At 39.5% G+C, this 16,581-nt stretch overlaps 2 protein-coding genes across 6 annotated transcripts in view; both read right to left on the bottom strand.

Annotated features, from left to right (window-relative positions):
* The window catches only part of LOC307171076 (traf2 and NCK-interacting protein kinase), a 67,953-nt gene extending 55,638 nt beyond the window's left edge, over positions 1-12,315 (bottom strand). For all 3 annotated transcript variants that reach the window (XM_079892457.1, XM_079892455.1, XM_079892456.1), the window contains exons 1-2: positions 12,162-12,315; positions 11,670-11,735 (exon numbers count right to left, since the gene is read on the bottom strand). In XM_079892457.1, coding sequence (XP_079748583.1) covers positions 11,670-11,735; positions 12,162-12,218 — 123 coding nt within the window. In that variant the 5' untranslated portion in view covers positions 12,219-12,315. The remainder of the gene's footprint in view (positions 1-11,669; positions 11,736-12,161) is intronic.
* A 526-nt stretch (positions 12,316-12,841) lies between these two features.
* il1rapl2 (interleukin 1 receptor accessory protein-like 2) overlaps positions 12,842-16,581 on the bottom strand; it is a 579,732-nt gene continuing 575,992 nt past the window's right edge. For all 3 annotated transcript variants that reach the window (XM_079892460.1, XM_079892462.1, XM_079892461.1), the window contains one exon: positions 12,842-14,485. In XM_079892460.1, the coding sequence (XP_079748586.1) occupies positions 13,800-14,485 (686 nt within the window). In that variant the 3' untranslated portion in view covers positions 12,842-13,799. The remainder of the gene's footprint in view (positions 14,486-16,581) is intronic.

Below are 16,581 nucleotides of genomic sequence, written 5' to 3'. Positions count from 1 at the left end.
AGACAAAAGAGCTCAAAGACGACTAGAATCAAGCCAAAATGGTATGGTTGCTTATGCATTTTTATGTCACATTTGCTTTTCAGGTATGTTTAGGGTTTAATGAAGGTGTACGTTATTTTAATATGCGACGGATCAATAACCGTATAAAGTATAAAGATTTAAAATTACAATTAATTAGTATATGGGGGCTGCACTGTGACACTTAAATAGAGTATTTTAATGTCATCAAATGGTTGTTGTTCAAAATATGCGTGACAAGATTTTTTTGCATTTAAACTATTGTTACACTGAATTAAAGTTTAGTGGGTTGTCTTCTGTAAATTGTGGTAAAAATGGATGGCCATTATTATTTTTTCTCAGAAAAGAAAGAAAATTTAAACAAGATACATTCTAATCATGTACAGAAAAAAAGATAAGATTTAAAGTTGTATTGCAGTCAGGATTTAGATCGTATCATAGTACTGACACTGCTCTCATTACAAGAGTTACAAAAGCAAAAGAATATCTCGAATTCGAAATTACGGTGAGAATGGAACTGAGCTGGATGATGACATCACTGTTTTCTCCAGAGCTGCTTCATAGATGAAGTGAACTCATTCTATGACTGATTACACAGTTATTAAACCTGTTGACTGATTTCAGCTGAATAATGACTGTTTGTTCACTATTGTCTTTTTAGAGCTGCTTTACAGCAGAATTTCATTCTGAATCATAATTTTCATGTTTAACAATGTAAAGCTGCTCTGAAAAAAATCTGTATTGTGTAAAGCGCTATATGGTGACATAATTTGACTTCCTGGATGTAGTAGAAAGGGTGCAAAATGCAACATCTAATGTGTAACAATTTCAAGAAATGTCACATTTTTTGCAATAGGAGCAAAAAAAAAAAAAAAAGCACACATTATGTGGGGCACTGTTAAATATTATGTTTCAAATAAAAACAATATTAAAATTAGATTATTATTATTATTACCACAATAATGTTTTCAGTTTATTTTATTAGATTATAAAACAAATATGAGATTGCTGTAGGCTGTTTTATTTAGTGACATAAAGAAATTGGGACAGGTCAAAATCACTTTGTTAAAAAAAATGTACTGTGATGTGCCTAGTTACTGGAAATGATAAGCAGTTTCTCCGTGATTCTTACAAAATATGGTTTCAGCAACAGCCGACACCCTCCTATTTTACCAAGAAACACTAGCACAGTTGTGTCTCAATTATTCATCTCTATGTAGATATTTATAGAAGTGAATGTCAGTTATGTCTTGAGTTATTATAGACACATGGGACAAAATATGGCATCTGTGCATTAGATCTAGCAGTGTAAATGTAGCCCGACAGACATGCTGCTGTCTATTATGTCAACAACAGAATGATAATCAAACAGCAATACTGACAAGAAAAAGAAAATGTCTTATTTTTATTACAGCCGCTATGGGTATATCAGATAGTAGTGTGGGACATAGATAGTTATCTGGCTGCTGTACTTACACATGCGAAATGTTGACGATCAATCAATCGGTCACAGAACAATGATAATAAGGGGAATCAGATGTACATATTTAAATGTATCTGATTTAAAACTACATTCGGAAATATGGCTGGGTTGAAAATATTGATTTCTTGATTTTAATCAATTCTCAGATGAACCAACATTGAATCTTAAATCTCAAGAATCAATATTTTAGTCTAGGATGCTGTTTTCATTTGATGAAAGAACAAACCTTTGTAGTGTGTCTCTGCAATAAATCAGAATAAGATTTGTGATTTGTTACTTTGATATGAAACAAAGTGCAAAAATTGTCCAGTATAAGTGATCTTGTCACTTATGGCAGGTGTTAAGGAGATGCATAGGGCTGCGTGAAAATAACAATTTTTTTTTGCACGATAGTGTATCGATATTCCAACCTCTAGTATCAAGCCTACATTTTTTAAATAATGTATTTAAAAAGGATTTAAACGCTGCCATGCTGTCTACAAACTAACAGTTGCTGGTCATATACATACGGTCAATGTCTCAGAAGTAAGCGGGAGCAAGAATGGCCACACTTTGGTTTTAAAAATAAGTCAGGGAATACTCAGGGCTTTGACAGGCTACACTAAAATATTCATTAAACACAACCAACTTGCGTTATCAATTAACAAGATGCCACGCAGATGAAATGGCCGTACTGCAACCTCAGCCGAAACCTGTTGATTCAAGGCAAACTACACTGGATAATACCACCAACAAGCTTAGGATTTGTAAGGATTTCTACATTGTATAGTGTGGTTGAAAACCCCGGCTTCAGGCATATAGTGAACACAATGTGATCTTGACTCACAGATGAGTTATTATGAGCTAATATCTGTAAAAAAAAAAAAAAAAAAAAAAAAAATTTACAGCATAGTAGAGCATAGTCAAGTCAAGTCACCTTTATTTATATACTGTAGCGCTTTTTACAATACAGATTGTTTCAAAGCTTTACAGTGACAACAGGAAAATAATGCAACAAAGTTTGTTTAGGCTTTACAGCAGATCTAAGAAAATAGTGTCATAGTCCAGCTTAAGTAAGTTCAGTGATGGTTCATTTTGGTTGTAAAAATCCTTAGTTATTAATTTATCTATACAGCAGCTCTGGAGAAAACAGTGATGTCATCCAGCTCAGTTCAGATCAAAAATATTATTGAATATTAAGCTGAATACAGACTATTTAGCATACTGTTTCAGTTTTATGAATGTTTACTTAATGCACATGGGTTTGGCCACAGTACAGATACTGATCTCAGACAGGGAAGACTGTACCTCTCGTTGGTTTCATACGGATTACATAATCAGAGAATATTTGTTTTCGTTTGACTTAATTTAAAAAAACAAGCTTTCTATAAAAATGTTTTCATGTCTGTGTGGCAAATATACGCTGAGTTTCGGTTCATTTTTGTGATGCATTTCAGAAGGTTCATGGAGACAGAGACAGCAGAAAGCACACCCCGTTTGTTTTCTTTATTTTACAAAAGCACTACGGTTTGTTGTTATTGTGAGTGTACACAAATAAAAGTAGACCCTTTACAGTTTTGAATGATGTATCACTCTTATCTGAACAAAAATGATGGAGTATTTTAAGTTCTTTCCGCTGTTATCAGGAAAAAATGGGAGAGAACGCACAGACGTTTGTCGACCCCAGAGGGTTAATGTCTAGGCTAGTCGATTCCCTGTATTCATTCAAGTTTTCCGTATCTTTTTCATCCTGTATCTCGCTCTTTTGTGGATTACACTTCACAGCGCCGCAGTGTGATATCGTTCCAAACCTGTATGACTTTCTTCTGCAGAACACACAAAAAAATTTTGACAGAAGAATCCGTTTGGTGACCATTGATATCCACTGTATGAAAAAACAAAACAAAACACAGACACCCTCAAAATGTCTTTTATGTTTCGCAAAAGAAATAAGTCATACTGGGTTGTAACAACATGATGATGTAGCCTAAATGATGACAGAATTGACTATTTTGGGTGAACTATCCCTTTAAGACAGTGGTGTCCAATCCTGTCACTATCCTGCAGAGTTTAGCTCCAACCCCAATTTAACACACCTAAATCAGCTCATCAAGATCTTACAAGCCCAAGGTTCCTCAAATCTGGTCCTGGAGGGCCACTGTCCTGCTGAATTTAGGTCCAACCCTAATCAAACACACCGTAACAAGCTAGTCAAGGTCTTCAGAGTTACTAGAAAATTACAGGTAAGTGGTTAGAGCTAAACTCTGCAGGACAGTGGACCTGTCCTAGGCAAACTAAACTTCCAGGCATGTATGTTGAGGCAAGTAAATTCAGTGTAAATGGGTCGGTCAGCACAGGGACAACTGAACACCAAGCATGATGTAGTTCACAGGATCAGTCACTGTTTGGAAATCAGCATTCGAGCACTTTGAGAGCTGCTGTGTCATGGCCCAGACACACATACTCCAGTGTAAATTAGGGACAGGAAACTGCCTCAATGACTCATCCTGCCGAATGCCATGTTTAAAAGAGGAACTAAAAGAAAACCATTCTGGAAACAGGACAGCAATAATCGTGTTTCCCATCTAGTGTGTGTCAGGGCCAGTCTCGTTTCCACTGTCACTTCTGGGCCATGATCGGGCCTCATCAGGGCTTCCTCTGGGCCAGCGGGCAGGGTTTTTTGGCCCGCCGAATACCTTGGTCCAAAGCGGGCCAAATGGGGCTTGAGGAGTGGTGATGAACAAAGGAGTTTACCTGAGTCTGGAAAGGGTCAACACCAATGCTCATTTCCCATGTTATTATATCAGGCTACAAGCTAACTTCAACATTTAAGACATTTTAAACAATTTTCTGCTCAAAACTCACTTTCAGACACCAGTGTTTGAAATAACTTCCTTGCGATCCGATGAGGATTCCGATCAGCGTATGAGGCAGAAATATATTTCTTTGCGATGCTAAAAGCTAAAAACTTAAACAAAACATATACAATTATAATTGTGTATTTTTTGGTTTCATGTTTTAGCTGTCTCTTCCCTGTGCCTTTGTTGATACCGGACTAATGTGTTCCCGGTTCCATCAGCCGGAACCGGGAACACTTCCCATAAATCCTGACGTAGCCTACTCGTTACATCATAAGAAGAATGGCATCTACGCTAATTTTAGTGTCTTTGTTTATCCCGAGGTTTTCCCCCAGCCTGCCGGATCCAGGCCGTATCCAGATCTGACGAAGTACCTTCGCCTGGACCCGATGACAACGCAGTGCTGAAGTGCCAACTAGTCTCTCCCTATGGAGGATCCCACTACCACTATACAGATAAAGCGTTGTTGGGAAAATTCGTTTTGCGTACCTACCCCGAAGTGACAAAATAAAATAAAATAAAATTCTGTATCAAAATTTATAAGGAAAGACCAGTACTTTGTTTAGGCTTGGTTTGTAGGGAATTACAAACCTGTGCACATATTCAAACGCACATAACTATAGAACCAATTCTTAATGCGCATGTGAACGCCATCAGCGTTTCTCACAGGTTCGCGCTTAAAGTCTGTGTAGAGAGAATGGTGTTGTCTTAGCGGCCCCTAATTTAAGAACAAATGATCGTTGCGACGGAAGCGAATCAATCACAACTAACTTTAGCTGGAAAATAACTTTATTAAAGAACCGCTATAAAGCCAAAACAATCTCTGTTACCTTAAATTATACGCTTATCTCTAAAGCTGCTTTGAAACAATCTACATTATTAAAAGCGCTATATAAATGAAGATGACTTAATGCATCCACATGTCATTAAAAAACCATGCACTCAGGTTAACTCGTATAATTCATAACTTCTCGTGAGTAGAGCTGCACGATTCTGACTAAAATGAGAATCACAATTTTTATTATGCTTAGAATAAAGATCACGATTCTCTCACGATTCTGAAAAGCTTTATTATTTTAAAGATCTACAAATCCTGAACATTTGGTTACCAAACAAGATAGAAACAAAATAAGACATAATACTCTTGCTTCAGTCAAATTTAAACAAATGCAGAAAACAAAAAGAATGTAATATTTAAATAAATAAAAAATTGCAATTAACATTGACAACATTCAAAGGTATTATGCCAGGCTAGACCTATTAAAGATTCTTAGCAAGAAACACTAGCCTATCAACATTTTTTGGGTATGGTGTTGCGCTGAATAGCGTTGCTTTTATAGATGTTTGTTTTGTCTGGCCGCTGGTACTTTGTGATTGAGCAGTTTTGTTTTTAACCATCTCATACTGTAGTTTAAGATACGTTTTTAATTGAGATAAGTTTTATAATAACTCTGATTTTCATTTAGCTCACTTGAAGTTTTTCGATAGCTACTAGAGCCTACATTAAAAACTACTAGCCTAACTGATAAAGTTCACACATTATTTAAAACAAGTGAACAGTCAGTAATAAAAGAAGAACAAATACACAAATTACAAGCAGAGATGAATACTAAAAAAAGTTTACAAAGTCTAACAGTATATTCAGTTACAGAAATTAATAATTAAGCCTATGTAAAATAACAATAGGCTATTTGTTCACTATATATAAATTGAATATAGTTTAATCTTTGTTAAAGCTGTATTTTGTTGTTTTATTAATATCAATGACACAGAAAACAGTACATAATATTGTGTGCTGTCACTTTCAGACCGATTGCACAGACCGAAAAAAACGGACAAATATCCGTTTCTTTCTCAACTTTTCACATATGACATAAACTTGACTCGACTTGTCGAGACGGTCATTTAGACGGGTATTTTGACAATATTGTGTTTATGTGTCCGTTCAAGGGCAAGGAAACGCAAAAGAGGAATCAATTCTGTATTTGAGAGCTGTCTGACACGAGCCTCTCTCTCTGTGCACTTTGAGTGTGTGTGGCTGGGGCTGTGCGCACAGATAACGCGCGAGTCCCGGTTTTCGGCTCTTCTTTCGCGATTTAAATTGTTTGAATGTGTAAATTGGCAAGACAATACACGTCCAAATTATAAACTTTCACACTATGATGGTTACATTTAGCAGTTAATCCGCGAATCACATGCGTGCTGAACCACAGAACCGAATCTAGTGCCATCCGTTCCACCCTAGCGCGTTCTCATTGAATATAATTGGCAGAATCGTAGAAATGCAGGATTAAGATCGCGTGGGGGGTTGAATCGAGATCGCGATCTTTTAACGATTAATCGTGCAGCTCTACTCGTGAGCTCCCTCTGTTGCTCTGACTGAAAGAATAAAAGTAAAGTGAGTATAGTGGAGTTTTTTGTGCATTCTTGTGATCGCAAATAAATGGAAGCTGGTGCAACCGAAAAGGTAGCCTAGTCTGTGTTCTCTTTTTATGTGAAATGGTACGTACCAGTTTGATTCAGCAAGACTGATGTGCACTCCTGTCACAAATGAATACATTTTTATTGTAGAACACTGGTCAAATATCGATGCTGGAATCTTGAGTCTTTAAAGGGTTAGTTCAACCAAAAATGAAAATTCTATCATTAATCATCCTCATGTCATTCCGAACCCGTAAGATCTTCGTTCATCTTCGGAACACAAATTAAGATATTTCTGATGAAAACTGAGAGGTTTCTGACCCATTATAGACATCAATGATATTGCCATTTTCAAGGCCCAGAAAGGAAGTGAAGACATTGTTAAATAGTCCATGTGATGACTACAGTGGTTCAACTTTAACTTTATGATACGACGAGAATACTTTTTGTGTGCAAAAAAAAAAAAAAAAAAAAAAATACGACTTTATTGAACAACTTCTTCTCTTCCGTGTCAGTCTCTGATGCTGTTCACGTTGTAAACACAGTGCAGCGCTTCCAGGTTCTACGCCAGAATGCCGGCTCAGTATTTTGGCCAGCTCCTGCGTTAGCATCACACGTCAGAGACTGACACGGAAGAGAAGAACTTGTTGAATAAAGTCTTTATTTAGTTTTTTTGCACACAAAACGTATTCTCGTCGCTTCATAACATTAAAGGGGTCATAAACTGAGAAATCAAATTTTCCTTGAGCTTTTGACATTCAAGACATCATCATAAGAATATCCAGTAAGTTTCAGAACTGAAAACTTCCATTCTTTGTTAGTCCCAAAACAGCTTTTATTGTAACCAAGCCCAAATAACGACTCATTGTGGGATGTGCCTAATAGACAGGTGAAAGACTGCCTCTGCAGATGAAAATCAACACCTACTTCATCATTGCAATTTTGGCCCTGTCCACTGGCCTGTTATTGCCATGTTAGAGTACAGGATAGACTACAAATAACTTCACCTTCCAAAGGATTATAATGCTAGGAATGTGGTTATTTATTTTCAACATTGTGAATGTCTCAGTTGAGCATTATTTATTTGTATGCGGTACATTTCACTGTGGTTTCTTTGGCAAATCAGTTGCAATTTCGGAGCAGGCTTTGAAACAGACTTTTACAATATGGACTCGACAGTAATGTAGGCCTATGGAATCCCTAAGAGGCTATAGATTATTATTATTTTTCTTTCTTGTTTTCTCGTGATCGCAAGATAACAAAAGTTGTTTTCTCGTTATCACGACTTAATCTTCTCTAATTGCACAACTGTACCAACAGGTGGTAGTATAGAACCAAATATAACTGATGGGGTGCGGTATAATATCCACCTTACTGTGTTAGTTCATATTGGCCCAGATTTGTACACGTTTGGGTCAGAGAGAGTGAAGACCTACATTGTGATCGCTATAATTTGTGCAGTATTGTGTGCATTACATTACTTATGTTAAATACTTGAAGATGATTATTTTGCTTGAAAGTGTATCTGTTATCATTACGTTCTAACTGCTAGATGCATGACTCGTCAGGTTAGGGCTACATACAGTACGCTGCATGGCTACTGGCCCGACAGTGGAAACAGCTTGATTTGGCCTTTCAACTTGAGGTCTGAGGCTATTGGCCCCAGCTGGCACATTTTTAGCCCTGGCTCGCACTGGCCCGACAAGTGGCTAATGTCTCCTCATTAGTAGTAGTGTTTCCAATAATGGCTGTTGGAACAAACCAAACATCAAGTATTAAACTTTGGTGTGTAACTACTCCCATGTTTTGCACATAAGGAGTGTGAAACAAAATGAATTATAGGTCCAACTAAGATTTGAGCAGAACATGTTTGCAGGTTTCAGATGATATTCCTGTCTGAGGGGATTTCCTCATGTTCTCAAGGATGCCTGTGAACTGGGACACAAACAGGAAGTGCTGTCTAAAAAGGGTGACAACTGGATTATACAGTTCTCCAGTAATTCCTTTAAAACAGTATTGAAAAGCTGTGAAAACTGATCCACATTAGAGCTCAGGAGGAACTGTGGTGAAAAGGATCTTAAGGTCTTTCTTAAAAACAATATATTGTTTCGGACTGTGTTTTACCAGTGTCCAAAACTGTAATAAGGATGGGATAAAAACACTGTGTTGTCATCCTAAAACTGGGAGATGGTTAATAGATATGGCAGAGGTCTCCAATGAGGTCCACAGAGTTTCACTCCAAGCACATTGGATCCAGCTAAGCAAGATCTTCAGGACTGCTGGACACACACAGGCAGGTATATTGGAGCAGGAGGACCTCCAAAAACATGGATTGGAGACCCCTGGTCTATGGCAACATCCCAAACCATAAATCGACTGTAAAAACAACATTTCAATTTTTGACAATAACAATATATAGTTTATAAATTGATCAACCTCACATTTCATATATGAATCAGGTGAACGGCCTATTTCAACGTCAGAACAAATTTCACCGAAAGACAAAGAGTGCATTTACATGCGCCATAATGCGATTATAATGGGATTTTGGCAATATTACGATTCAACTTTACCTCATGTAAATGCAATACTTCGATCAAACTAATGCAATTAAGCTCATAATTGTAGTTACCATATTCGCATTACACTATGTGGCATACGCCGATTTTAATCGGAATAAACAGGCATGCAAACACCTTCATTTCATTATTACCGCTCTGACCAAAGTTTGCATGTGCTCAGTTCTACACGGATGCAGTATGTTGTTCACACAACTTCATAAATTAGGCTAACTCTGTGACATTATTCTGAAGTTCTCTCTAGTTCTCAAAATCGCTAAACTCTGTCAACACGACTCACTGCACAGTATCTGCTCCGTATCTTCATCCAGACAGTAGCGTAGGAAAGCCCGACATTGAGATGTTCATCATGGCACCAAATAATATCCAGTACGTCCATAAAAATGTATTTTTAATTTGATGTGAATAGATTAAAACAATGGCCGCTAACATGCCTATCTGAGTGTGGTATTACCATGTTACTAGTGAATAATCAGAATAATGAAAATTGCATGTAAACTGGATTGAAGAGTTCTGCTTGTGTCATGTAAACATCTTAAGACCTTACTCTGATTATTAGAAATAATCACATTATTGGTGCACATGCAAACGTTGTCAATGAATTTTCATGTATGACCTCACAATAAAGAAGAAAAGTCGGTCGCAATTTCTGTTTCATGTCGACTTTAAAGATGTAGTAACAGTGAAAGCACACGCTGCACTAGGAAGTGAAGAAGTGATTGGATTTGTGTTCCTCATAAGTGAATACATACATGATGAAACAAGTGTGTGTGTAAGAAAGCTCTACACACAGAGCTAGCTGTGGAAATGATGGGCATGAGAGCTGTGCAATAAATCATGACATATTATGACGCAAAAGCAGGTTCCTAGATTTAGGATGCTTTCATAGGTTGAAAATGATTTAAGAAAAATAACAAATTAAATGTAAAGGTACACTATGTAACTTTTTTTCATTAAAAATTTAATTATTAAATAATTGTCAATAATTAATAGTCAATACAACATTAATCCTTCTTCCAAAAACTTGATTTTGTCTTACCCTGATTCATTACGGTAGGCCTGTTATAAATGTTCATTTTAGACCTGTCGGGATAGTTTTCGCGGGAAATTGCGTACATATGTCACTTGCCCGTGCGTGTCTCGTCATATCTGTAAATAGAGAGCAGTTGCTCCGTCTACTTTGACGGGTGTATGGTGTGTGAGTGGCAGAGGTTAGTTGTCACAATGAGCGAGAAAGTTTGACATGAAGCTGCTAAATCTCCAACCTCCAGGGAATCAGCCGAGAAAGACTCAAAAGAGAAAGCGGCAGAGCTCATAATAACACAAGGATCAACATAGGCTCGGCTTTTCGGAGATGGCGAGAACTGAGGGATTTGAATTATTGTAAAAGCAATGCGGAGATGGTGTTTTTAATACTCAACAGGTGAGTAAGATATTTTATTGAACAGATAAATTGCCATGTAGCTCTCTAACAGAGTTCAAAGCATTATCTATTGTGAAGGCCCATGTTCATCCGTGCTATTAAAACAATATTCTCCTGCAAAATGCATCCAGTTTTGTTGTTTAACCACTAGATGACCAACACCTTTAACAAAAAAAATTAATGTGTCAATAATTCAAAACGATTGAAAAATAACTTTTTAGATGAGTTTAATCTATATATCAGAGACCTCCATCATTGACCACCACTAGCATTTATAACTTGTTATAACATTTAAAACAACTTGGAAAAAGTGATGTGTGGTATATGGTACTAAAAAGATGATGCAGTATCACAATCACAATATCGAACCCTGAAACAGAAATACTAAGGCTGTCCTAAATAATCTGTGTACTTCACATCAAAAGGGAACACCCAACAAATTGAAGAATGCCAGAAGGAAGAGAAGAAATCATCCCTCAAGCTTTTATTTCACAAGATGCTGTCAAGTGACTTGTGCAACTGAAACAGATCCACCCTGAGCTGAATCAAACACACATGTGTGTGTCACACATCCCACTGCTGCACAGGATGTTTGGGCTCAGAACACGCTTCTTTAAAGATGTGATATTTATGTGAAGCATGTTGTGCCCTTCATGAGGAAGTGAGCTCCACCCAGAGACTGTGTCAAAGACCAAAACCACACTTGTAGGTTTCATTAGCAAAACTTTCCCACAAACTATTTATGTAACTAGTGCTGCTCGTGGTCGGAGAGCTTTAAGAACAAAAAGCTGATCTAGAACAACTGCAATGTTGCACTCTTACAGATAGCCTAACTATCAAAATATGTGAGTTTGAACTTCCAAAAATAAAGAACAATCAAAGCAATGAAAAGAGACACCAGCACAAACCTTGTAAACCTGTCCATACGTCCCATTCCCGACCACCTCGATGAGCTCAAATATCCCTGCAGGATCCTGGAATGAAAAATGACATGGATTGACTGAGCAGAGTCACTAGGTTTGAGACAATGATTACCCGATTTGAATAGTTATGATGATATCCACACTGTTATCTAAGTTGGCAGTTCGCCCTGATTTGAGACACGGTCCATGTTTTCATTCTACTTAACCACAATTCCATTGTACGAACATGTAGGCTACATGTACTTAACCCATATCATGTACGACTGACAATGACAAGCGAAGAAAAGTACACGACAACTGAATTTAACGGCCACTCTCTACTTTAAATGGCATTTACAGTAAAGTTAACACAAATTATCGCTACTTAAAGTGTTAAGCGCCGAGACAAACTTTGTGCCAAGCCTCGACCAATCGCTGCTGTTGAAAAGATGCAAAACTGCTGAAATAAGAAAATAAATACAGTAGTGCTGTACTTACCCGTAACGAGGCCAGGTCAATGTTGCTCAGACTTGTTGTAGTGAAGTCTCTCGCCATTTTTATGAGCTCGTCTATCAATAACAGTTTCTTAACTGATCATGGTTTGAGGAACAGTATGTCTGCCCATCTTCAGCGTGTTTAATCCTACTATAGCGAAGGCTTTGCTCATGAATATTAATAACATAACGGAACTGTCGCCAGCAGTTGGAACTGACTCGCTAATGTTGGGAAGTGGGCGTTCACAACAGTCGCATTAACCAATAAATCACAGTCCAACTTAGCTGCTTAAATATTAATAAGCTCATGTTCCCAGATACTCCGGAAATTTACAAAGAAACGTCAATATTATCTAATTAATATTCATATGCTAGTCCTTTACTTTAGTAGGACTTGTGATTTCTCAGGACAAACACAGGAAACACGGAAAACGAGTAAAAAGTGAAAAGCTGCCCCTTCCTCTGCTTAAAACAAAACAAAGCTTGATCTCTATATACAAGCTTGCTTTTGCTTTAAAACTGGCAAAAGTTATATATATATAATATATATAATATATAAATATATATATATTTTAAACTATTCATTAAACATGCACATTTTAAACATTATGTCAACTTTATGAGTTTAACAAAAAAAATATATATCTGGTTTGTGCTGGAATTAAAAAGGCATCTCTCAGATTTAATTTCTCATACATACATTTATTTATTTATTTTGTTGGTTCGATAACAATAATTTTTTGCAAGGTATATTACAAATAGGGCCTAATTTATGTGCTAATTCAAAACCAAAAACCTGTGAATCAGACAAACTGCTGGGTTTGTGAATATTTCTTATATAACAGCTGGGATATTTGTGCTCTTCCACATATCACTGTATCTGAAGAGTAAAATGGCATACTAGTCGTGAGTATACAAAATGAAATCAATGATTTTAGTTACCTTCAGTTTCTTTAAACTAGAGCAAGAGGGCAAAATTGCATACAAATTCAATAAAATGATAATGATAAAAACTGTTAGATCAATAACAGCACTGAAATGCTTAATCAATAGTACCAGATAAACCATAAAAACAAGATGTATCTACCTATAATGTATGAAAAACATAATCAAAACAGAACTCTGATGAAGGAAAACCAAACGATCAGGAAATAAGGCAAATGATAAGCTGTATCAAATATTTAAATACCTCCCCTCCTTACTAGCTACAAACTATTTTAATGTGCTTATTAGATTTGAATAGTATTTATTTGCATAAATAGAACATAATATTCTTTAAAGCTCAGAGATGATGTGTTTTTACATTATTGTGCTATAACAACCAAAGTCATAAGGTCAAATAAAACCTTTAATGTTGGTTCACTTGAAGATGCAGATGCAGTGTTTCATGGAATAACTGTACATGGTATAATAACCTTAAGATTCAAGTAGGAAAGCAATTTCAGTAGCTCTTCATCTGTCTGAAAAGTATGAAAACACTAAAGGTTGGAAGAAAGCGAGATAAACCATTATGCTTCTTTTACTTTTTTTTTGTTTTTTACTTTTTTCTCTAATCTCAACTAGATGAAATCATGCAGATAAAAAGGAAGAAAAGATGATATAGACAAAGCTATGTTTGGGGCTATGATTGCTGCGAGGTGCTCTACCAGATATCACTGGAAAGTTCTTGTCCAGACATCTGTACGAATGGGCTGTTCAAGTGAATATCTTTCTTGGCTTTCTCAATGTTATTTTGTGTGAGACGTCCGTTCAGCAGCGTCATGGGCAAACTGCAGTACATGTGACGGCCGCTGAGCGTGGCTATAGCAGTGGTGGGCAGCTCGTATTCATAGTTGCGGCAGAAATGGCGCATTTGCAGGTGGCCAGGCTCATTATAGTCTGGTATTTCAACATGAGCCGGCACTAGCGACGCCGAGGTCCCGGTCATGGCAACTGTAGATACGGCCTGCAGGTCGCCAAACAGCCCTTGCTCGCCTGAGTCAATGACTTGTCGGCGGGACACAGTCTCTTTTTTCTTAGCTGGCATTTCGTACCGGACCTGCTTCCAGAACTTGGATTTCAGCTGGTTGCTTTTGGGACCGTTCCACTTAATGAGCGTCAGCACTCGGATGGTGTGCTTGAGGTCTTCTACTTCCTGGTAGTTGATGACGCTGCGCAGGTCCGAGCATTCGATCATTATCACCTTGATTTCGCCCGTCACGAGCATGTTGTGCAGCCGTGGCTCGAACTGGAAGATGCTCCAACCACGTCGGGCCACAAACTCGGGGGTCAAGATGATAATTAGACGCCTGCTCTGCTCCACGCTCCGGGCCAGATCCTCAATGTATGCTGGAGACAGAGAAAGACAAATGAGTATGGATCACCAACAAGAAGAGATTCAAATAAATTGGGTGATTCAGAGCAACAAGCATCATCTGCTTTTAGAGCTTGTAAAGCAATGACGTGATCTAGCAATGAGAACTAAATTTAGGGTGTATTTCCATTTGTACCACGGACGTGACAGACATGAGTTAGGTTGCCTCAAAAACAGTACCTCCAATTACCAAAAAGAAATCTAAAGTCAAATTTCGTAGAAAAGTTCTACAAGATCTGAAAGTAAATTTCTGTATGATGGACAAAGAAACAGGCAAAACATAATCATAGACCAGATTTACTAACGCCCTTAGCGTAGCGCGTCTGAAGCATGAATGAAATCCATCCAATCCTGACTGGTGCTGCGTCATGACGTAGTAGATGACGGCATACCCGGAAGATACAAAGGGACGCCGGCACAAACACACGTTAGCTTTTTGCTCTTCAGCTAAAGCGCTCTGTGTGAATTGTCTGTCTATTTGGTGTTGTCTGTCTCTATAAAACAGTTTCACAAGCATATAAATGGCAAGCGAGCAGTTTAGGAGGTGTGTGCACCCGTGTCCGCGTTATTTATCGGGCACGGACACACAGCTGTGTGTGCATTCATTGCCTCGGTGTGCAGCACGCTAGGGCGGCTCTCGAGGGAGCCGCCTGTAGCGAGTGTGAACGGCTGCCGCTCAGGGTGTTGCGCTCACGGCTGGCCGTGTTTGATGAGCACGGCCAGGCTCGCGAGCCCCGCGGTTCTGGGCTCGCCGCAGATCGTGGGGCTCACAGATGGATCTCTCAACGGGACACGGGACTGCTGCGGCATCTTCCCGGTCCTCGTCTGAGGATTCAGATGTTCTCCCGCCCCGTGCGGAAGCCCGCGAGGCGGAGGACCCGATGCTACAGTTATCTGGCTCTGATGAGTCAGATGGTTTAAGCATCGAGGCGGGTGATGTGGAGCTCGATCCCCCACTTCACGCACCCGCTCAAGAGGAGCTGGTGGAGGTTTTGACCCACGCTGTGGCCAATCAATTCTTAGCTTGGCCAAAGCGTGGGTCAAAACCTCCACCAAGAAGAATTAGAAATCCAGCCGCCAAGTAAGCTGGATGAAAGATTTTATAACGCAGGTCTCAACCTCCACGCCGGGGCCTTCCGTTTTTTCCTGACTTGCACAATGAGTTGTGCAAGTCATGGGAAAGACCATATTCAGCCAGGCTCTCCAACCCCCCAGTGCTTGATTTTCTAATGTGCTGGGGGCGGCTGAGCGTGGTTATGGGACAATGGCTCGGGTGAAGGAAGCTCTCGCGAGCTATCTTTCTCCTGAGGCTGCATCGTCCCTTAAGGCCCCGGTACTGCCCACTAAGCCATGCCGCGATACATCTTCGCTAGTGGGCAGGGCTTATATGGCGGCTGGAGCTTGATGAGAGCGAGGGTCCCTCTCCGAATGATATCACAGAGCTAAGGAAGGCCACCGACTTGTCTCTCCGCATCACCAAGGAGACGGCCCGTGCCATCGGCCGCTCCATGGCTGGTCTGGTGTGTGTGGAGAGACATTTATGGTTGAATCTATCGGGGATGAAGGAGAGAGAGAAACATTTTCTCCTAGACTCCCCGATTTCACCTTCTGGCCTCTTCGGCGGCACGGTTAGTACCGTTGTCGAGAGGTTTCAGGAGGTGAAAAAGCAGTCGCCGGCTCTCCAACAGTACCTCCCTCGCCGCTCTGGCTCCTCGGGGAAGGCTGCCTCAAAGGGGCAGCCTCGGCCGTCTACCAGCTCCTCGCACCGACAGGTGCAAAAAGAGAGTGTCACCTCCCGCGCCCCTCCCAAGGGAGCCTGGCAAAGGAGGCGGCGCTCTCGCGTCAAGCCTTCTGAGCCTAAGGTCGATCTGAGGACCGTCCTTCAGGCAAAGAAGGCTTCCGCCAAGCAGTCCTAGTTGCGGCCGGACCGCTGAGAGCTGTCCCCCCCGGAGCTCTCGGGAAATCAGTGCTGTGTTCCCGCCGTCCGGTACGCTTCGGGCCACACTGATTTCCCGCGCACGCACGCCACTCCAGCCGCCTCTAGAAAGACCTGCGGCTGGGCAGCAAACGC

This window comes from Squalius cephalus, assembly GCF_949319135.1.
Source record: "Squalius cephalus genome assembly, chromosome: 14".
Lineage (NCBI taxonomy): Eukaryota > Metazoa > Chordata > Actinopteri > Cypriniformes > Leuciscidae > Squalius > Squalius cephalus.
This window is presented reverse-complemented; position numbering and strand designations above follow the sequence as displayed.